Here is a 23,953-nt window from a genome sequence, read left to right as displayed (position 1 = left end):
AGCCCTTATTTTTATTTTCATAAGAATAATATTTCGGTCATTTCTGCCTGGCGCTTACTCATTTGATTTCTGTCATAAGAGGGGTTTTAAAAAGACAAAGACAATTTATAATCTAAAAACAAGCCCTCTCAACTACCTCACACATGCAACTACCTCATCCATGCATACACAAATTCTACACATACCTCCTGAGAGCATGATGTTTGATATATGTTTATCATATATTTTTAGGCTGTACTTAAAAAAAAATTAATAGACTTTGTAGTTTTTTAGAGCAATGTTGATTAATTAACTGGTATTGCTACATTATTATTAACTAAAGTCCATAGTTTACATTAGGGTTCATTGTTTGTGCTGTACATTTTGTGGATTTTGACAGATGTATAATGACATGTTTCCACCATTATAGTATCATATAGCTTAGTTTCACTGCCCTAAAAATGCCCTGTGCTCTACCTGTTTGTCCCTCCCTTCCTCCCTCCCTCTCTCCCAGCTCCTGGCAACAACTGATCTTGTTACTGTCTCCATAGTTTTTGTCTTTTCCGCAATCATGATGTATGTAACGTTTTCAGATTGGCTTCTTTCACTTAGCAGTACAGTATGCTTTTAAGCTTTGTCCATGTCTTTTTGTGGCTTAATACCTCATTTCTTTTTATCACTGAATAACATTCCATTATATGGATGTCCTATAGTTTTTTAATTCATTCACCTGTTAACAACATCTTGGTTGCTTCCAGATTAGGGCAGTTATGAGTAAAGCTGCTACAAACATTTGTATGCAGGTTTTTGTATGGATACAAGTTTTCAGCACATTTGAGTAAATACTGCTAAGTGTGATTACTTTATATTATGGTAAAAGTGTGTTTAGTTTTTTGAGAAGCTGCCACACTGTGTTCCAAGTGGTAGTACTGTTCTACATTCTCACCAGCAATGAATGAGGGTGCCTGTGGCTCCCCATCCTCTCCAGAGTTTGATGTTGTCAGTACTTTTAGGATTTTAGCCATTCTCATAGGTGTATGGTGGTATCTCATTATGGTTTTAATTTGAAGTTCCCTAATGACATATGATTTTGAGCATCTTTTAATGTGCTTATTTGCCAGCTGTATGCCTTGTTCAGTGAGGTGCCTGTTTAGATCTTTTGCCCATTTGTAACTTTATTTATTTATTTATTTTTGTGGTACGCGGGCCTCTCACTGTTGTGGCCTCTCCTGTTGCGGAGCACAGGCTCCGGACACGCAGGCTCAGCAGCCATGGCTCATGGGCCCAACCGCTCCGCGGCATGTGGGATCTTCCCGGACCGGGGCACGAACCCGTGTCCCCTGCATCGGCAGGCAGACTCTCAACCACTGCGCCACCAGGGAAGCCCTGTTTTTTTTTTTAATTGTTAGTTTTAAGAGTTCTTAGCGTATTTTGCATATCAGTCCTTTATCAGATATGTGTTTTGCACAGATTTTCTGCTCATCTTGGCTTGTCTTCCTTCTCTTAACAGTTTCTTTTGCGGAACAGAAGTTCTTAATTTAAATGAAGTCCAGCTTATCAGTTCTTTTTGTTGTGGCTTGTGCTTTTGGTGTTAGTTCTAAGAAGTTATTGCCAAACCCAGGATCACCTAACTTTATCCTGTGTTATTTTCTAGGAATTTTACAATTTTGTGTTTTACATTTATGTCTGTGATCCATTTGAATTAAAGACTGTCCTTTTTTTCATTGCTTTTGCTCTAAGATAGAGGCTAGTGGCCTCTATAATGGCCAGTGCAAGTTTTTTTTGCCAGTCTGTAGATGTGTAATGGTAGCTCTTTGTGGTTTATTCCTTTCAGTTTTAAAATGTAATAAACTTTAACTTTGGGTGTAGCTTTGTTTGTTTGTTTATATTGCAGGTTATTATTAGTCATCAGTTTTATACACATCAGTGTATACATGTCAGTCCCCGATCGCCCAATTCAGCATGGGTGTAGCTTTTTGCCTAAGGACAGTAGTAAATATTTTTATGCTTTCCATTTACCTATGATGCCCATATTGCTGGTATGAAATCTCAAAATCCACCCCCCCCTTCTATATGTTTTCACATTCTGAGAATTTTCACTTCCCCTAATTTTTTTTTTTTTTTTTTGCGGTATGCGGGCTTCTCACTGTTGTGGCCTCTCCCGTTGCGGAGCACAGGCTCCGGACACACAGGCTCAGTGGCCAGGGCTCACGGGCCCAGCCGCTCCGCGGCATGTGGGATCTTCCCGGATCGGGGCACGAACCCGTGTCCCCTGCACCAGCAGGCGGACTCTCAACCACTGCGCCACCAGGGAAGCACTTCCCCTAATTTTTATTTAAAAACAGAACAAAATCTCCATCTAAAACTATGGCAGTACCTTAAACGTCAGTAATGGCCTCATTTCATGATATTGAAACAGCTTGCTTTAATAGTTAAAAAGTCTAAGCCACCTTTGGGAACCTGCTTTTTTATTCTGCAAGTGATGAATGCCTTTGCCAGCCATGTTAGAGTATGATGTGAACTGTGTTTTTCAAGAGAGGATGCCTTTCCTTATTTAACTGGTTGCATTCTTCGAGATGTTTCTTTTTCTTCTTTTTGCCCTTCCCTTTCTCCCCCAGACTTGGTTTAATCTTTGTGGTTAATGACTCTGAAGATGTTGATGGGATGCAGGATGCTGGAGTGGCTATTCTGAGAGCGTATAATTATGTTGCCCAAGAAGTGGATGATTATCATGCCTTCCAAACTCTGACACACGTATGTTTTTGTTCAAAATGGCGAATAGTTTTCAAAAATCTAACTTACTCTAAGAAACAGTATGTGGTAAGGAGATTCTGTATTTCTGGAAAGAGAAAAAGGTAAATTATTCACACAAACTTCATGCATTTTGTATTTCCAGAGTTGCCTTTATTGATATACTAATGTTAATAATAGATTGTTGTGATTTCGGCTAAGATTCCTTAGATACTAATACAGTAATGTATCTTAGTTTTCTGCCTTTTGGCGATTTGAAATCACTGATTAATGCCTTTCGGTAAATGTGATGTTTTCTACTTGTTTAAAAAAAAAACTTTGCTTTCTTCCCTTTTAAGACAATCATGATATTTTCGTTAAGAATCAGTTTAATATTCAAGTCATAAAATTCTTATTAATTGTTTTCTCCATTTTACTTGGAAACTGTGAAATATCCTGATTCTTATATATATATTTTAAGTTACTTGCTCAAGTTCAGAGAACTCTCCTTGTTTTTTTTCTATTTTTGAGTATAAAAAGTTGACCAGTAATAGTTCTTTTGCTTACAGATTAGTGTTAATTATTGAAAAACTTATCTTTAAAGCAGTTATTTTCATGACTTTTATTTTACCCATAAACATGATTTCAGCCTGCTGTTTATTATGTTTGTTACGTTTACTGTTTAGAGATTCAGTCGGGGCATTTTTTATTAATTGAAATGTTCATTTATTTATTTGGCCAACTTTTATTAAAGATGCACCCTTTGCCAGGTCCGTGCCAGCTGCTAGGGATACAAAGAAGAGTAAGATTTTCCCTCGTCCTCAAACACCTTACAATCTAGTGGGGGACGCCTCCACACAGATGATTTGGTGCAGCGTGGGAAGCACCGCTGACTATAGCAGCACTAGGACCTCACTCCACTAGGGATGGCCACGGACATTTTTGTGGAGTGGGAAGTTGTCCCAGCTGAGTGTAGGAGGGAAAACAGGAGTCAGTTGAACAGTGGCTGCAAGTCAGAAGTAGTGACTCCAGGTTGTTAGTATGACTTGAGCAGAATATTGTGAGAGCAGAGTGGAGAGGGGAACCTCATTGGTCATTGAGGCCGTTAGGCTGGGTAATAGGTGTTCAGATCACAGAGTTAAACCCCAATTAAAACCTCATTCTGATGCATGTATGGAGATGGATCTGGTGAAGGGTAAGGAAAGTGGCAGGGATACTAGTTGGTGAGCTGTTGCTGTGATCTCTGTGAGAAATGGTGGTGGACCTTAGTTAGCAGTAGGCTCTGAAGAATGAAATAAGTTCCAATGAAGTTGCAGAGGATAATAAGGGTTTTTAAGTCTGTTTTTTAAAGTTTTTTCCCCTCACAGCTGTGTGTATAAAAGAAAGGATAAAGAGTTTTCATTTCTTTTTCTTTATTTTTAGTTGCAAAAGTAAAAAAAAATTATGTTCATTATTAAAACTTTTAAAAAATAATATTAAAGTGTGTTGATTAAAAAATCTGTCTCTGCCCTCCGTAATCCTTCTCCTTAAAGGCAGCCACTGTTAAAAGCTTGCATCCTTCTAGACGCTTAACTGTAACAGTATAGACACAGTTTTGTTATTGTTTTATGTCTGCCTTTTAAAAACAAGGACTATGCCATATGTATTTTGAAACATTTTTTCCCCTTAAACTTCATGGACATAAGTTCTTATTTCAAGGATTACTTATAAGTATTCGGATTTTTAAAAAATTAACACATTTTTGCATTTGGGACTTACTGTGAATATGAACTGATTGAGTCATTTTAAGAATATGTAGTTTCTAACATAAGAAGGCATAAGGAAGTATATGGAAAAGGGAGAATTGCTAATATGGCCCATTTGCTCTTTTTAAGAGAATTAGCTATTGTTTTCATTTTTCCTCTTCATTCTGAAATCTTTTGTAATAAATACTCCAAAATTTACATGTGAAAGTGTAGTTGGTTACCTGGTTTTTCTTTCTTCAGATATATAACAAAGTAAGGACTGGAGAAAAAGTTAAAGTTGAACATGTGGTCAGTGTCCTGGAGAAGAAATATCCATATGTGGAAGTGAACAGCATTTTGGGGATTGACTCTGCTTATGATCAGAATCGGAAGGTAAACATTTTCTGGCACTTCTCATTTGACTGCAACACTATACTTTCCTTACGTATCCTTATTATTGGGGGTTACTGTTAATAAAGGTGGTGATGGTGAAATATTTAGGTACTTAGCATTTATTTTATTTTATCTTTTTTTCATTTTAACATCTTTACTGGAGTATAATTGCTTTACAATGGTATGTTACTTTCAGCTTCACAACAAAATGAATCAGTTATATATATACATACGTTCCCATATTTCTTCCCGCTTGCGTCTCCCTCCCTCCCACCCTCCCTATCCCACCCTTCCAGGTGGTCACAAAGCACTGAGCTGATCTCCCTCTGCTATGCGGCTGCTTCCCACTAGCTATCTACCTTACGTTTGGTAGTGTATATATGTCCATGCCTCTCTCTCGCTTTGTCACCGTTTACCCTTCCCCCTCCCCATAGCCTCAAGTCCATTCTCTAGTAAGTCTGTGTCTTTATTCCTGTTTCACCCCTAGGTTTTTCATGACATTTTTTTTTTCTTAAATTCCATATATATGTGTTAGCATACGGTATTTGTCTCTCTCTTTCTGACTTACTTCACTCTGTATGACAGACTCTAGGTCTATCCACCTCATTACAAATAGCTCAATTTTGTTTCTTTTTATGGCTGAGTAATATTCCGTTGTATATATGTGCCACATCTTCTTTATCCATTCATCTGATGATGGGCACTTAGGTTGTTTCCATCTCCGGGCTATTGTAAATAGAGCTGCAATGAACATTTTGGTACATGACTCTTTTTGAATTTTGGTTTTCTCAGGGTATATGCCCAGTAGTGGGACTGCTGGGTCATATGGTAGTTCTATTTGTAGTTTTTTAAGGAACCTCCATACTGTTCTCCACAGTGGCTATATCAATTTACATTCCCACCAACAGTGTAAGAGGGTTCCCTTTTCTCCACACCCTCTCCAGCATTTATTGTTTCTAGATTTTTTGATGATGGCCATTCTGACTGGTGTGAGATGATATCTCATTGTAGTTTTGATTTGCATTTCTCTAATGATTAGTGATGTTGAGCATTCTTTCATGTGTTTGTTGGCAGTCTGTATATCTTCTTTGCAGAAATGTCTATTTAGGTCTTCTGCCCATTTTTGGATTGGGTTGTTTGTTTTTTTGTTATTAAGCTGCATGAGCTGCTTATAAATTTTGGAGATTAATCCTTTGTCAGTTGCTTCATTTGCAAATATTTTCTCCCATTCTGAGGGCTGTCTTTTGGTCTTGTTTATGGTTTCCTTTGCTGCGCAAAAGCTTTGAAGTTTCATTAGGTCCCATTTGTTTATTTTTGTTTTTATTTCCATTACTCTAGGAGGTGGGTCAAAAAGGACCTTGCTGTGATTTATGTCATAGAGTGTCCTGCCTATGTTTTCCTCTAAGAGTTTGATAGTTTCTAGCCTTACATTTAGGTCTTTAATCCATTTTGAGCTTATTTTTGTGTATGGTGTTTAGGGAGTGATCTAATCTCATACTTTTACATGTAACTGTCCAGTTTTCCCAGCATCACTTATTGAAGAGGCTGTCCTTTCTCCTCTGTACATTCCTGCCTCCTTTATCAAAGATAAGGTGACCATATGTGCGTGGGTTTATCTCTGGGCTTTCTATCCTGTTCCATTGATCTATCTTTCTGTTTTTGTGCCAGTACCATACTGTCTTGATTACTGTAGCTTTGTAGTATAGTCTGAAAACAGGAACCCTGATTCCTCCAGCTCCATTTTTCGTCCTCAAGTTTGCTTTGGCACTTCGGGGTCTTTTGTGTTTCCATACAAATAGTGAAATTTTTTGTTCTAGTTCTGTGAAAAATGCCAGTGGTAGTTTGATAGGGATTGCATTGAATCTGTAGATTGCTTTGGGTAGTAGAGTCATTTTCACAATGTTGATTCTTCCAATCCAAGAACAAGGTATATCTCTCCATCTATTTGTATCATCTTTAATTTCTTTCATCAGTGTCTTATAATTTTCTGCATACAGGTCTTTTGTCTCCTTAGGTAGGTTTATTCCTAGATATTTTATTCTTTTTGTTGCAATGGTAAATGGGAGTGTTTTCTTGATTTCACTTTCAGATTTTTCATCCTTAGTGTATAGGAATGCCAGAGATTTCTGTGCATTAATTTTGTATCCTGCTACTTTACCAAATTCATTGATTAGCTCTAGTAGTTTTCTGGTAGCATCTTTGGGATTCTCTATGTATAGTATCATGTCATCTGCAAACAGTGACAGCTTTACTTCTTCTTTTCTGATTTGGATTCCTTTTATTTCCTTTTCTTTTCTGATTGCTGTGGCTAAAACTTCCAAAACTATGTTGAATAAAAGTGGTGAGAGTGGGCAACCTTGTCTTGTTCCTGATCTTAGTGGAAATGCTTTCAGTTTTTCACCATTGAGGATGATGTTGGCTGTGGGTTTGTCATATATGGCCTTTATTATGTTGAGGAAAGTTCCCTCTGTGCCTACTTTCTGCAGGGTTTTTACCATAAATGGGTGTTGAATTTTATCAAAAGCTTTCTCTGCATCTGAGATGATTATATGGTTTTTCTCCTTCAATTTGTTAATATGGTGTATCACGTTGATTGATTTGTGTATACTGAAGAATCCTTGCATTCCTGGAATAAGCCCCACTTGATCATGGTGTATGATCCGTTTAATGTGCTGTTGGATTCTGTTTGCTAGTATTTTGACAGCTCTTTTTTTTTTTTTTTGGCAGTACACGGGCCTCTCACTGTTGTGGCCTCTCTCGTTGCGGAGCACAGGCTCCGGACGTGCAGGCTCAGCGGCCATGGCTCATGGGCCCAGCCACTCCGTGGCATGTGGGATCCTCCCAGACCGGGGCACAAACCCATGTCTCCTGCATCAGCAGGCAGACTCTCAACCACTGCACCACCAGGGAAGCCCTGTTTGCTAGTATTTTGTTGAGGATTTTTGCATCTATATTCATCAGTGATATTGGCCTATAGTTTTCTTTCTTTGTGACATCCTTGTCTGGTTTTGGTATCAAGGTGATGGCGGCCTCGTAGAATGAGTTGGGGAGTGTTCCTCCCTCTGCTATATTTTGGAAGAGTTTGAGAGGATAGGTGATAACTCTTCTCTAAATGTTTGATAGAATTCGCCTGTGAAGCCATCTGGTCCTGGGCTTTTGCTTGTTGGAAGATTTTTAATCATAGTTTCAATTTCAGTGCTTGTGATTGGTCTGTTCATATTTTCTATTTCTTCCTGATTCAGTCTTGGCAGGTTGTGCCTTTCTAAGAATTTGTCCATTTCTTCCAGATTGTCCATTTTATTGGCATAGAGTTGCTTGTAGTAATCTCTCATGATCTCTTCTATTTCTGCAGTGTCAGTTGTTACCTCTCCTTTTTCATTTCTAATTCTATTGATTTGAGTCTTCTCCCTTTTTTTCTTGATGAGTCTGGCTAATGGTTTATCAATTTTGTTTATCCTTTCAAAGAACTAGCTTTTAGTTTTATTGATCTTTGCTATCGTTTCCTTCATTTCTTTTTCATTTATTTCTGATCTGATTTTTATGATTTCTTTCCTTCTGCTAACTTTGGGGTTTTTTTTGTTCTTCTTTCTCTAATTGCTTTAGGTGCAAGGTTAGGTTGTTTATTCGAGATGTTTCCTGTTTCTTAAGGTAGGATTGTATTGCTATAAACTTCCCTCTTAGAACTGCTTTTGCTGCATCCCATAGGTTTTGAGTCGTCGTGTCTCCATTGTCATTTGTTTCTAGGCATTTTTTTATTTCCTCTTTGATTTCTTCAGTGATCACTTCGTTATTAAGTAGTGTATTGTTTAGCCTCCATGTGTTTGTACTTTTTACAGATCTTTTCCTGTAATTGATATCTAGTCTCATAGCGTTGTGGTCAGAAAAGATACTTGATACAATTTCAATTTTCTTAAATTTACCAAGGCTTGATTTGTGACCCAAGATATGATCTATCCTGGAGAATGTTCCACGAGCACCTGAGAAAAATGTGTATTCTGTTGTTTTTGGATGGAATGTCCTATAAATATCAATTAAGTCCATCTTGTTTAATGTATCATTTAAAGCTTGTGTTTCCTTATTTATTTTCATTTTGGATGATCTGTCCATTGGTGAAAGTGGGGTGTTAAAGTCCCCTACTATGAATGTGTTACTGTCGATTTCCCCTTTTATGGCTGTTAGTATTTGCCTTAGGTATTGAGGTGCTCCTGTGTTGGGTGCATAAATATTTACAATTGTTATATCTTCTTCTTGGATCGATCCCTTGATCATTATGTAGTGTCCTTCTTTGTCTCTTCTAATAGTCTTTATTTTAAAGTCTATTTTGTCTGATATGAGAATTGCTACTCCAGCTTTCTTTTGGTTTCCATTTGCATGAAATACCTTTTTCCATCCCCTTACTTTCAGTCTGTATGTGTCTCTAGGTCTGAAGTGGGTCTCTTGTAGACAGCATATATAAGGGTCTTGTTTTTGTATCCATTCAGCCAATCTGTGTCTTTTGGTGGGAGCATTTAGTCCATTTACATTTAAGGTAATTGTCGATATGTATGTTCCCATTCCCATTTTCTAAATTGTTTTCGGTTCGTTTTCATAGGTCTTTTCCTTCTCTTGTGTTTCTTGTCTATAGAAGTTCCTTTAGCATTTGTTGTAGAGCTGGTTTGGTGGTGCTGAACTCTCTCAGCTTTTGCTTGTCTGTAAAGGTTTTAATTTCTCCATCAAATCTGAATGAGATCCTTGCTGGGTAGAGTAATCTTGGTTGCAGGTTTTTCTCCTTCAACACTTTCAATATGTCCTGCCAGTCCCTTCTGGCTTGCAGAGTTTCTGCTGAAAGATCAGCTGTTAACCTTACGGGGATTCCCTTGTGTGTTATTTGTTGTTTTTCCCTTGCTGCTTTTAATATGCTTTCTTTGTATTTAATTTTTGACAGTTTGATTAATATGTGTCTTGGCGTATTTCTCCTTGGATTTATCCTGTATGGGACTCTCTGTGCTTTCTGGACTTGATTACCAATTTCCTTTCCCATATTAGGGAAGTTTTCAACTATAGTCTCTTCAAATATTTTCTCAGTCCCTTTCTTCTTCTTCTTCTGGAACCCCTATAATTTCTCTTGTGATTGGTGATTGGTCTGTTCATATTTTCTATTCTCTTCTTCTTCTGGAACCCCTATAATTCAAATGTTGGTGCGTTTAATGTTGTCCCAGAGGTCTCTGAGACTGTCCTCAGTTCTTTTCATTCTTTTTTCTTTATTCTGCTCTGCATTAGTTATTTCCACTATTTTATCTTCCAGGTCAGTTATCCGTTCTTCTGCCTCAGTTATTCTGCTATTGATCCCATCTAGAGTATTTTTCATTTCATTTATTGTGTTGTTCATCATTGTTTGTTTCATCTTTAGTTCTTCTAGGTCCTTGTTAAGTGTTTCTTGCATTTTGTTTCTTCTGTTTCCAAGATTTTGGATCATCTTTACTATCATTATTCTGAATTCTTTTTCAGGTAGACTGCCTATTTCCTCTTCATTTGTTAGGTCTGATGGGTTTTTATCTTGCTCTTTCATCTGCTGTGTGTTTTTCTGTCTTTTCATTTTGCTTATCTTACTGTGTTTGGGGTCTCCTTTTTGCAGGCTGAAGGTTTGTAGTTCCTGTTGTTTTTAGCGTCTGTCCCCAGTGGCTAAGGTTGGTTCAGTGGGTTGTGTAAGCTTCCTGGTGGAGGGGACTAGTGCCTGTGTTCTGGTGGATGAGGTTGGATCTTCTCTTTCTGGTGGGCAGGTCCATGTCTGGTGGTGTGTTTTGCGGTGTCTGTAGACTTATTATGATTTGGGGCAGCCTCTCTGCTAATGGGTGGGGTTGTGTTCCTGTCTTGCTAGTTGTTTGGCATAGGATGTCCAGCACTGTAGCTTGCTGGTTGTTGAGTGAAGCTGGGTGCTGGTGTTGAGATGGAGATCTCTGGGAGATTTTCGCTGTTTGATATTATGTGCAGCTGGGAGGCCTCTTGTGGACCAGTGTCCTGAAGGTGGCTCTCCCGCCTCAGAGGCACAGCACTAACTCCTGGCTGCAGCACCAAGAGCCTTTTATCCACACGGCTCCTTAATTTGGGATGATTCGTTGTCTGTTCATGTATTCCACAGATGCAGGTACATCAGGTTGACTGTGGAGCTTTAATCTGCTGCTTCTGAGGCTGCTGGGAGAGATTTCCCTTTCTCTTCTTTCTTCTCACAGCTCACAGGGGCTCAGCTTTGGATTTGGCCCTGCCTGTGCGTGTAGGTCGCCGGAGGGCGTCTGTTCTTTGCTCAGGCAGGACGGGGTTAAAGGAGCCGCCGACTCGGAGGCTCTGGCTCACTGAGGCCGGGGGGGGGGGGGGGGGGGGTAGGGAGGCTCACGGAGTGCGGGGGCGGGCCTGTGGCGGCAGAGGCCGGCGTGACGTTGCCAGCCTGAGGCGCGCCGTGCGTTCTCCCGGGGAGCTGTCCCTGGATCCCGGGACCCTGGCAGTGGCGGGCCGCACAGGCTCCCCGGAAGGTGGTGTGGATAGTGACCTGTGTTCGCCCACAGGCTTCCCAGTGGCGGCAGCAGCAGCCCTAGCGTCCCATGTCCGTCTCTGGGGTCCGCACTTCTAGCCGCGGCTCGCGCCCGTCTCTGGAGTTCCTTTAAGCAGCACTCTTAATCCCCTCTCCTCGTGCACCAGGAAACAAAGAGGGAAGAAAAAGTCTCTTGCCTCTTAGGCAGGTCCAAACTTTTCCCCGGACTCCCTCCCAGCCAGCCGCGGCACACCAGCACCCTGCAGGCTGTGTCCATGCCGCCAACCCCAGTCCTCTTCTGGTGCTCCAACCAAAGCCGGAGCCTCAGCTTCCAGCCCCGCCCGCCCCAGCGGGTGAGCAGACAAGCCTCTCGGCTGGTGAGTGCCGGTCGGCCCTTATCCTCTGCGCTGGAATCTCTCCGCTTTGCCCTCCGCACCCCTGTTGCTGTGCTCTCCTCCGTGGCTCCGAAGCTCCCCCACTCCGCCACCCGCAGTCTCTGCCCGCGAAGGGGCTTCCTAGTGTGTGGACACTTTTCCTCCTTCACAGCTCCCTCCCACTGGTGCAGGACCCGTCCCTATCCTTTTGTCTCTGTTTATTTTTTTCTTTTGCCCTAACCAGGTATGTGGGGGGTTTCTTGCCTTTTGGGAGGTCTGAGGTCTTCTGCCAACGTTCAGTAGGTTCAGCCAACGTTCAGTAGGTGCTCTGTAGGAGTTGTTCCATCTGGTGTATCTGTGGGGAGGAAGGTGATCTCCGCGTCTTACTCTTCCGCCATCTTCCCGGAAGTCCGGTACTTAGCATTCAAAAATTTAGAAACCTGGTCACTTTTCTGTCTCTGCAAATATAGTTTATATTTCAATTTTGTGAAGATATCATTGATTTTAGCTGGCCTATAAACTATACAATTGAAAAATAATTTCTCTTTATAATGCACTGGTAGTACCTGAGTGATACATGTTCTGGATAAAATCTGTTGGAAGTATATGATGTATGCTTGTAAGGTATGATGTGTGTGCCTAATGTGTGTCATGTATTTAATTGTTTAGGCCAAAGATGGAAATGCAATAGGAAATGTAATAAATAGAATGGCAAAGTCTCATAATAAGGATATAGGGAAATATTTTAAAGTCTTTATTTAAAGATAATAGTGAGACATTAAATATAGTGAAGGACCTTTATTGTAAGCAGGAACAAGGTGGTCAGTTTATTGAAAACGAATGTTAAGGCAAGGCATCAAAATACATTTCTGAAACAATTTAAAACAATAAAAAAGTGTATTTATTTACCAGCTTTTTTTCACGTTTTTGAATGAAGGACAAAACCTTTGGTTCATCTGTTTGAGATCTGAGCTATCATTTCATTAGAAACCATACTGATAATGCATTGTTTATACATTCTCTTTTATCTGAGTACAGAATCCTAGATTTTATAATCTCCCTCTCAAGTCTTACCCACACCCAATTCAACACCAGTTGTTTTTTAACGTTTCACTTTTTTTTCTACTCATTCAGTTTGTTTTTGTTTCCTTCCTTCCTTGCACTTATTTTAACTTAATATAATTTTATTATGTTTTCCTGCCAATATCTGTTTTCCTGCCAATACCATGCTGTTTGTGTTAGTATGGCTTTGTAATATAGTTTGAAGTCAGGAAATGTGATGCCTCCAGCTTTGTTCTTTTTCTCAGGATTGTTTTGGTTATTCAGGATCTTTTCTGTTTCTGTATAAATTTCAGAATTTTTGTTCTATTTCTGTGAAAAATGTCCTTGGGATTTTGATAGGGATTACATTGAATCTGTAATGTAAATTGTCTTAGGTAATATGGACATTTTATTTATTTATTTTTGGCTGCACCATGCGGGATGTGGGATCCCTGACCAGGGATTGAATCCGCACCCCTTGCAGTGGGAGTGTGGAGTCTTAGCCACTGGACCGCCAGGGAAATACCTTTTTTGTTGTTGTGTGTGTGTGTGTGTGGTTTTTTTTTTTAATTGGCTTTATTTATTTTTTTCTTGGCCGTGAGGCATGGCTTGCAGGATCTTTGCTCCCCAACCAGTGATTGAACCAGGGCCCACAGCAGTGAAAGTGCAGAGTGCTAACCAGTGGACTGCCAGGGAAGTCCCTTAATATGGACATTTTAACAATGTTAAATTTTCTAATCCATGAGCATGAAATACCTTTCCATTTATTTGTGTCTTCTTTGGTTTCTTTCAGCTGTCTTACGGGTTTCAGGGTACATCTTTCACCTCCCTGGTTAAATTTATTGTGATTATAAATGGGATTGTTTTCTTAATTTCTCTTTCTGCCTAGTGTATAGAAATGCAACAGATTTTTGTACGTTGATTTTATATCTTGCAACTTTATTGTATTTGTTTATTACTTCCAATAATTTTTTGGTGGAGTCTTAGGGTTTTCTGCACATAAAATCATGTCATCTGCAAATAGTAACAGTTTTACTTCTTCTTTCCAATTTGGGCATGTTTTATTTCTTTTTCTTACCTCATTGCTCTGGCTAGGACTTTCAATATTGTGTTGAAAATGAGTGGCGAGAGTGGGCATCCTTGTCTTGTTCCTGATCTTAGAGTGATAGCTTTCAGTTTTTCACCATTGAGTATGATGTTAGCTGTGGATTTGTTGTATGTGGACTTTATTACGTTGAGGTATGTCCCTTCTATACCCACTTCACTGAGAGTTTATATCATAAATGGGTGTTGAATCTTCTCAAATGGTTTTTCTGCATCTATTGAGATGATCATGTGGTTTATATCATTCATTTTGTTAATGTGGTGTATCACATTGATTGATGTGGGGATGTTGAATCATCCTTTCATCCCTAGAATACATTTCACTTGATCGTGATGTGTGATCCTTTTTTTTTTTTTTGAAGATCATCTTTTAAAAAAATTTTATTTATTTATTTTTGGCTGCGTTGGGTCGTCGTTGCTGTGTGCGGGCTTTCTCTAGTTGTGGCGAGCAGGGGCTACTCTTCATTGCGGTGCGTGGGCTTCTCATTGCGGTGGCTTCTCTTGTTGTGGAGCACAGGCTCCAGGCGCGCAGGCTTCAGTAGTTGTGGCATGCAGGCTTAGTAGTTGTGGTTCATGGGCTCTAGAGCGTGGGCTCAATAGTTGTGGTGAACAGGCTTAGTTGCTCCGCAGCATGTGGGATCTTCCCGAACCAGGGCTCCAACTCGTGTCCCCTACGATGGCAGGCGAATTCTTTCTTTTTTTCTTTTTTTTTTGATGTGGACCATTTTTAAAGCCTTTATTGAATTTGTTACAGTATTGCTTCTGTTTTGGTTTTTTGGCTGCGAGGATGTGGAATCTTAGCTCCCCGACCAGGGATCGAACCCACACCCCCTGTATTAGAAGGCGAAGTCTTAACCACTGGACCGCCAGGGAAGTCCTGGCAGGCGGATTCTTAACCACTGTGCCACCAGGGAAGTCCCTGTATGATCCTTTTGATGTATTGTTGAATTCAGTTTGCTAATATTTTGTTGGGGATTTTTGCATCTGTGTTCATCAGAGATATTGGCCTGTAATTTTCTTTTTTGTGTGTTGTCTTTGGTTTTGTTTGGGTAACTCTGGCCACATAAAATATGTTCTGTTTGCTTCAGTTTTTTGGAAGAGTTTGAGAAGGACTGGTGTTACTTCCTCTTTAAATGTTTTGTAGCACTCACTAAGGAAACCATGTGGTCCTAGGCTTTTCTTTGTTGGGAGGATATTCATTACTGATTCAGACTCCTTACTTATTATTGGTCTGTCCAGATTTTCTGTTTCTTCATGATTCAGTCTTGGTAGGTTTTATGTTTCTAGGTATTTATCCATTTCTTCTAGGTTATCCTGGAAGATATGTATTATGTATATATAATATACATCTTTTAAAAAAATTTATTAGAGTTCTTTTTAAAAATAAATTCATTTATTTATTTATTTTTGGCTGCATTGGGTCTTTGTTGCTGCCCACGGGCTTTCTCTAGTTGCGGTGAGCAGGGGCTATTCTTCTTCGCAGTGTGCAGTCGTCTCATTGTGGTGGCTTCTCTTGTTGCAGAGCAAAGGCTCTACGCATGCGGCCTTCAGTAGTTGTGGCACATGGGCTCAGTAGTTGTGGCTCGCGGGCTCTAGAGCGCAGGCTCAGTAGTTGTGCACACGGACTTAGTTGCTCCGTGGCATGTGGGGTCCTCCTTGACCAGGGCTTGAACCCATGTCCCCTGCATCAACAGGCGGATTCTTAACCACTGCGCCACCAGGCAAGTCCCCGTAATATACATCTTAATCCTCTATCTGTATCTTGTCCCTCCCAGCTTCACTCTCCCCACTGGTAACCACTAATTTGTTCTCTATATCTGTGAGTCTGTTTTTTTTTTGTTGTTGTTATATTCACTAGTTTGCTGTATTTTATAGATTCCACATGTAAGTGAGATCATAAAGGATTTGTCTTTCTCTGTCTGACTTATTTCACTTGGCATAATGCCCTCCAAGTCCATCCATGTTGTTGCAAATGGCAAAATTTCATTCTTTTTTATGGCTGAGTAGGAGTCCGTTGTGTATGTAAACTGCATCTTCTTTATCCATTCATCTGTTGATGGACACTTAGGTTGCTTCCATATCTTTGTTTTTTATTTTTTTTAACATCTTTATTGGAGTATAATTGCTTTGCAGTGTTGTGTTAATTTCTGCTATACATATACATATATCCTCATATCCCCTCCCTCTTGCGCCTCCCTCCCACCATCCCTGTCCCACCCCTCTAGGTGGTCACAAAGCACCGAGCTGATCTCCCGGTGCTATGCAGCTGCTTCCCACTAGCTATCTGTTTTACATTTGGTAGTGTATATATGTCAGTGTTACTCTTTCACTTCGTCCCAGCTTACCCTTCCCCCTCCCCGTGTCCTCAAGTCCATTCTCTACCTCTGTGTTTTTATTCCTGTCCTAGATTCCATATATATGTGTTAGCATACGGTATTTGTTTTTCTCTTTCTGACGTACTTCACTCTGTATGACAGACTCTGGGTCCATCCACCTCACTACAAATAACTCAATTTCATTTCTTTTTATGACTGACTGATATTCCATTGTATATATGTGCCACATCTTCTTTATCCATTCATCTGTTGATGGACACTTAGGTTGCTTCCATGTCCTGGCTGTTGTAAATAGTGCTGCAGTGAACATTGTGGTACATGTCTCTTTGAATTATGGTTTTCTGCTTCCATATCTTTAATTCCCCTATTAACATTGTATAGTTGTCTTCTTCTCCCTAGAGATCTGTTAGTATTCGTTTCATATATTTAGGTGTTCTGATGTTGGGTGCATATATATTTAGAATTGTTAAATCTTCTCAATGAATTGACCCCATTGTCATTATATAACGACCTTTTTATCTCTTGTTACAGTTTTTGGCTTAAACTCTGTTTTGTCTGATAGAAATATAGCTACCCCTGCTCTCTTCTGGTTTCCACTTACGTAAGTGTATCTTTTTCTATCCCTTCACTCTGAGTCTGTGTCCTTAAAGCCGCAAGGAATTGTAGGCTCATATACTTGGGTCTTATTTTTTAATCCATCCAGCCGTTCTATGCCTTTTGATTGGAGAATTTAATACAGGAACATTTAGAGTAGTTATTGATAGATAAGGGACACAGTAATGCCATTTTATTAGTTATCTGAGGCTGATTTATATTTCCCTTGTTCCTTTTTTCCTCTCTTGCTGCCTCCCTCTGTGAACTGATGATTTTCCATAATGGTATGCTTTGGTTCCCTTCTCTTCATCTTTTGTGAATCTACTGTAGATTTTTGTTTTGTGGTTACTATGAGTCTTACGTAAAATATTTAATAGATAAAACAGTCTCTTTTATGTTGATGACTTAACTTTGATCAAATATAAAAACTACCCTTTTATTATTCCCACCCCTTTTTTGTTTTGGACATCACAGCTTAACTCTTTATATTGTGTATTCGATAACAAATTATATCTATAGTTACTTTTAGTACTCTTGTCTTTTTTTTTTGCTTTTCATCAGCATATTCTTTATATTGAAAAACAGCAAGATGGAGTTTTCTGCATGAACAGCATCATCATTAGAGGGGAATTCAGGCAACTGTCATCCATCCCGCATTCCCTTTGAGCACGGAGGGCATTGCTACAAAATTCATAGTTGAGGGCCCTCTCTTGCTTCATTGAATACTCTTGTCTTTTAACCTTTATAGAGTTAAGTGGTTAATACACCATCACATTTACAGTGTTAGGGTATTCTGAATTTGACTATATACTTACCTTTACTAGTGTGTTGTATGTTTTCATGCTACTAATTAACGTCCTTTCATTTCAGCTTGAAGGACTCCTTTCAGCATTTCTCGTAAGGCAGGTTTGGTGATGATGAACTCTCTTAGCTTTTGTTTGTCTGGGAATGTCTTTATTTCTCCTCCATTTCTAGACGATAACTTTGCCAGGTAGAGTATTCTTGGTTGGCAGTTTTTTCTTTTAGCAGTTAGAATGTATCATCCCACTCACTCCTTGCCTGCAGCTTTTTTACTGAGATGTCCACTGTTAGCCTTCCCTGGTAAGTTACAAGCTGCTTCTTCTCTTGCTGCTCTTAAGAGTGTCTGTTTTTGACTTTTGATAGTTTTATTATAATGTGTCTTGGAGAGGTTCTCTTTAAATTTATTTTCTTTGGTGACCTATGGTCTTCAAGAACTTGGATATCCAAATCTCTCTCCAGATTTGGGAAGTTCTTATCCATTATTTCTTTAAATAAGCTTTCTGCCCCCTTCTCTATCTCATCTTCTCTGGAACTCCAGTAATTTGAAAATTATCCATATACCATTTCTTTAATTCTTCGGTTGCTGTTGTTGTTATTGTTGTCCCCTGACTGGATAATTGCAAAGTTCCTGTCTTCTAACTTGTAGGTTATTTTCTTTTGCTTGATTTCACTCTGATGTTAATGCTATACCATTTTAAAAATTTCATTCATTATATTCTTCAGCTCCAGAATTTCTGTTTGGTTCTTTTTTATGCTCTCTCTCCTTGTTAAAATTCTGAATTCTTGTTAAAAAAAAAAAAATTCTGATTTTGTTTGTGTATTGTTTTCTTGATTTTGTTGAATTGTCCTTCTGTGTCTTCTTGTAGCTCACCGAGTCTCCCCAAAACAGCTATTTTGAATTCTTCATTGGGTAAATTGCAGATCTCCATGTCTTCGGGATTGGTTACTGGAAGATTATTGCGATCCTTAGGTGATGTTATGCTTTCTTGATTTTTCAAGTTCCTTGCAATTTTAAGTTGCTACCAGAAGTGACTGGTAGCAGTCACTTCTACCAGTCTTTACTCTCTGCTTTGGGAGAGAAATACCTTCCATTTCAGGAAGGTTGGAATTCTGAGGCTTTCTCAGAATGTCTGTGGGTACACCTGCTCCGTGCTGTTGTTCCCTCTTGTGCAGAATTCTGAACTTGTTTATTTAGCTCCTCTTGATTCTACATTGCCCGCAGGCTGGGTGCGGACAGGCCACCTCCTTTTTGTTTCCCCCAAGTGGCACTAAAGCTCAAGTTGTTTGTCTCTTTCTGGCCTACTGATGTGGATTGGCTTTCTGTACGTCCTCACTATCCATCTGGCAAAGCTCACTCTTGCTGCCCTTGTCGGGATTGTGCACTGGCAGCCAGCCACAGGGTGTGGGTGTATGGTGGTAAGGTGTGTGCAGAGCACTGCGGGGTGCCCATGAGTCATCTGGGGGCATCTGTGGATGAGGTGTCCTGGGTGTCTCATAGGTGGGCTTGTTGATGCCGTAAGTAGGATCTGCCTTCCTTAAATGCCCTATGAGTGCACTGTCTGCTGCTCTCCCAGCCTCTTCACCCATGGTGATGCCACTCACAAGTCAGTATTCTGGATGGAGCGGGAGAGAAATGAGCCTCTTTGGCAGCATCCCACATAGCTGGGGAGGTTGAGTGCTCAGCCATTGCTCTTACGTCCCTTGTAGGAGAAATCATAAGCTCAGAAGATCTCTTGTGGCCCTAAGCTGTACTGCCTCGGGAGAGGGGTGATGTGAGTAAAGTCAGACTGTTCTCTTACCCTCTCCAGTGTGTCCAAATTCATATTTTTTTGCTCCAGTGGTGTCCTGGAACTTCTTGCTGGAAACCTGGACTTCACAGAGGCTGTCTTGTCTATGGGTGATTGATTAAGTAGTTTTTCCCAGGGGTTCCCTGGAGCCAGCTCATGCATCAGTGCAGAGCCCACAGCCAGGGTCAAAGTCCGTCTGCATGTTACCTGCTGCGACACTTCTCCCGGGCCACTTGGCATATGGTGCTGAGTTCCAAGGCTCCCACAAAGACCCTTTTGTCAGTGGATAGATGCCAAGTTGTTGTTTTTCTGTGGGAGAGACACTAATGAGGGAAGTCTTATTCAGCCATGATATTGACATCACTCCTGCCTCAGTGTTAAATCTCCTCGTTTTAAGGTTTGGAGTTGAAGCTGGTCATGAGAGCTACTCAGTTTAGACTGAACATGTTTCCATTATTGTACTGCAACCTTCTGTTCAGTCACTTACCTTTTTTTTAAAAAAATAAAATAATATTGATATGGGCACGTAGTGATTTTTCACATTTTCACAAACAGCCTGAGTAGTACTCTATAGAAAAAGAAAAGGTGAAATAAAAGGAAAGAAGGGCCACTTCGGGAATCTTTGAGAAAATTAATGGAATTTTCTTATATTTCACTTTTGGAAAATGGTTAACTCTGGTTTTCTATCATCCTATTGAAGAAAAAGTACATGTTGCCTTTTTTATTGTGGATGATTGCTATATCAAAAGGATTTGCTTGAAAAACATTGACTATAGTGGACGAATTGGGGAAAAGGGTATTTTTACACGTTGTCTTTTATGCATTAAAATCTTGATTTTGCTGAAGAATCAGGTGGGAGTATCACAGACCTAACTCCTCAATAGTTTCCCAGATTTGGCCATTTTCCTCATCTCTACTGGTTAGAGGCCCTTCCCATATAAACAGATCGTAATTACCTAGCTATTTAAGTAGGCATATACTCTCAAGAGGAGGATGTTGGGAGATTCTCAGAGGTCCTAAGAATCTAATGATCAGTAAGGTTTTTTAAGTTGCAGGAGCTGTACCCCTCATATGAAAAAGCCCAAGAAAAATAGATTTTTTTGAAAAGGAGGAATGACTGCATTTTTTAAAAAAATTAATTTATTTTTGGCTGCGTTGGGTCTTCATTGCTGCGCACAGGCTTTCTCTAGTTGCAGTGAGAGGGGGCTACTCTTCGTTGCCGTGCGCAGGCTTCTCATTGCGGTGGCTTCTCTTGTTGCGGAGCACGGGCTCTAGGCACATGGGCTTCAGTAGTTGTGGCACACGGGCTCAGTAGTTGTGGCTCGCGGGTTCTGGAGTGCAGGCTCAGTAGTTGTGGCGCACAGGCTGAGTTGCTCCGCGACATGTGGGATCTTCCCGGACCAGGGATCGAACCCGTGTCCCCTGCATTGGCAGGCAGATTCTTATCCACTGCGCCACCAGGGAAGCCCGAGTGCAGTTTTTTTTTTAAAGGAGGAATGAGTGCAGTTAGCAAATGTTATTACACTTAGGAATATCTGTACCTTTGTGTATATCTGAAGCTGTGTTATCTTCTATGCCTGGTATTTGAAAGAAGTAATCATTTCTAAAACTACGTAGTACAATTAAGGTAGATCTTTTGAACTGAAGAGAATATAGTCTGATAGGTGCATATTTATATGTTTCAAAGTCAAAGTAAGAAAAGTTCTAACTTATTCATGCAGACATTTTACATTTGGCGTATTAACTCTGAGTCTTTATTAATCTCAGTTATCATTTATGAATGGCTTATTTGTGACTTTGTAGTCAGTGTTTCAAAATTATGTGTAATTAACATTTTTAGTGATCAGTTGGTAGAAATTCTCACGTGTAATTTTTAAGCGTGACTCTGATAATTGGCCTGCATTCTGTTAATTTTTAATCTGATAATCTATTTGCAAGTTGCAAAAATGGAAAGTTTATAGTCAAAACATCTCCCTCCCACTCTTGCCTTTTACTCAGTTGCCACGTTCAGAGAAAACCAGTGTTACTTCTTATAGTCACTGAGAGTTATAATGTGGATTTTGTTTTGTTTTCCTGGGAGATTGATTTTCAAAGCTCAAAGTATATTTAAATTGAGTTTTTATGAACTTCTTTGAGATAGGTGAGATGTCAAAGAACAGAATTAATGTAACAGTTTTGGGAGTGTACATTTTAAAAGTTTTAACCATGACATACAGAGATGGCAGAAATCAACCTGGAAGGCCTTTCTCATTGTGCCATGTTAGTCCATCAGATAAGTCTGTACTATCAGTTATCACTGTGGCTAGATCTGAAACTAAGCTGATGACTGGTATTAGTTACCGAATTGAGGTACTTTTCTATTTGTGCTATCTAAAATGGTTATATATTTTAAAATTCTGCTATTTTCAGAAGATAGCAGTTACAAGATGTTTAACAAGAATGCTTTAAGGAGCTTTTTTTATATCTTGGGTAGTAATATAGTTTTTACTCTAAAATCTTAGTCTTGGGTCTGTGGTTGATATCTGGGGGAATGTACCTATGTCGATTGTTGGAAAAGTCTCAGATATGTTTGCTTGCCTGGTACTTCCCTGCCAAGGAACCTCTTTTGTCCTGGAGAAGGCAAAAGATTGAGCTCAGTACATTATAGAACAATTTTTGAGCACTGTTTTCCCACCAACCTTGTTTTGTTTTCTGTAGGTGTAACTTCTTGTTTAGTGATATGGACCCTTTTAAATTTAGAATTGGGTGTAAATATTTCATCTCAAGTTATCTGCCCAGGAGCACTAATAATTTATGACAGTCTATAGTTGTGCTGCCCATTATAGTAGCCTCTGGCCACATGAGCTTTTAAAGTGGAAATTAATTAATTTCATGTGCTCAATAGCTACATGTGGTTAGTGGTTACTGCATTGGACAGTGAAGATAGAATATCTCCATCATAGCTCAAAAGTCTCTTGTATAATTTGGACTGTAGTATATGTAATTCAGGTCTGGTAGCCTGGGCTGCTTAAAATTACCCTCATCCCCATCTTCAACCACTTCCTGATTTATAAGGTTTTGTGGTTTTATTAAAACTCAGTAAATTTTTTTTTTTTTTTTTGCGGTACGCGGGCCTCTCACTGTTGTGGCCTCTTCCGTTGCGGAGCATAGGCTCCGGACACGCAGGCTCAGCGGCCATGGCTCATGGGCCCAGCTGCTCTGCGACATGTGGGATCTTCCCGGCCTTGGGGCACGAACCCATGTCCCCTGCATCGGCAGGCGGACTCTCAACCACTGCGCCACCAGGGAAGCCCGTTCTTTATATATTTTTAAAAGAATTTTTCTTTAGTTATTTCTTGGTTTCCATATTTCTGTTGTTTCTTTTCTTGTTAGAACATGTATGTGTGAAAAATATGCTTTGTTCCATTTGTCTCAGGAAGGACAAAAATATGCTGTTTGTGGTCCCATGTGTTTCAGGAAGCAAGAGGCTACTATGAGCAGACTGGAGTTGGTCCACTGCCTGTTGTCCTGTTCAATGGAATGCCCTTTGAAAAGGAGCAGCTGGACCCTGATGAGTTGGAAACCATCACAATGCACAAAATCCTGGAGACTACAACCTTCTTTCAAAGAGCAGTGTACTTGGTAAGTACTGTTTCAAGGCTGATTTTGAAAGAGAATGGTTTGCTTACATTTTTGTAGTCCTGTAGTAGGCAATAAAGTTTTCTATACACCACTCATAATTGATTTGCAGACTCCCAGCAGGTTCTGCTGTAGTGAAAATATCCCTGAGACTTTCTGTACGTTTTTTGGGGTTTTTTTGCGGTACGTGGGCCTCTCACTGCTGTGGCCTCTCCCGTTGCGGAGCACAGGCTCTGGACGCGCAGGCTCAGCGGCCATGGTTCACGGGCCCAGCCGCTTCGCAGCACATGGGATCTTCCCGGACCGGGGCACGAACCCGTGTCCCCTGCATCGGCAGGTGGACTCTCAACCACGGCGCCACCAGGGAAGCCCTCTGTATGTTGTTTTTGAAATAACGAATTTTATTGGCTTCAAGCTTAAATTTTATTTTAAAAATTCTTAAGAATTTAGCCATTCTAAGAGATATTTGTTCTGCTTGTAAGGAATTTTGACTCAGAAAAATCCACATATTTTATATATATATATAGTTATTGTTGACATATAACTTACATGCTGTAAAACTCAGCCTTTTTTTTTTTTTTAACATCTTTATTGGGGTATAATTGCTTTACAATGGTGTGTTAGTTTCTGCTTTATAACAAAGTGAATCAGTCATACACATACACATGTTCCCATATCTCTTCCCTCTTGCGTCTCCCTCCCTCCCACCCTCCCTATCCCACCCCTCCAGGCGGTCACAAAGCACCGAGCCGATATCCCTGTGCCATGCGGCTGCTTCCCACCAGCTATCTACCTTACGTTTGTTAGTGTGTATATGTCCATGACTCTCTCTCGCCCTGTCATAGCTCACCCTTCCCCCTCCCCATATCCTCAAGTCCGTTCTCCAGTAGGTCTGTGTCTTTATTCCTGTCTTACCGCTAGGTTCTTCATGACATTTTTTTTTTCTTCTTCAATTCCATATATATGT

The 23,953-nt window shown here is 40.1% G+C and overlaps 1 protein-coding gene across 2 annotated transcripts in view; it reads left to right on the top strand.

Annotated features, from left to right (window-relative positions):
• UGGT1 (UDP-glucose glycoprotein glucosyltransferase 1) overlaps window positions 1-23,953 on the top strand; it is a 120,012-nt gene that overhangs the window by 35,553 nt on the left and 60,506 nt on the right. For both annotated transcript variants that reach the window (XM_079923495.1, XM_079923494.1), the window contains exons 16-18: window positions 2,598-2,733; window positions 4,695-4,826; window positions 22,825-22,989. In XM_079923495.1, the coding sequence (XP_079779621.1) occupies window positions 2,598-2,733; window positions 4,695-4,826; window positions 22,825-22,989 (433 nt within the window). The remainder of the gene's footprint in view (window positions 1-2,597; window positions 2,734-4,694; window positions 4,827-22,824; window positions 22,990-23,953) is intronic.

Source organism: Stenella coeruleoalba, assembly GCF_951394435.1.
Source record: "Stenella coeruleoalba genome assembly, chromosome: 6".
NCBI lineage: Eukaryota > Metazoa > Chordata > Mammalia > Artiodactyla > Delphinidae > Stenella > Stenella coeruleoalba.
This window is presented reverse-complemented; position numbering and strand designations above follow the sequence as displayed.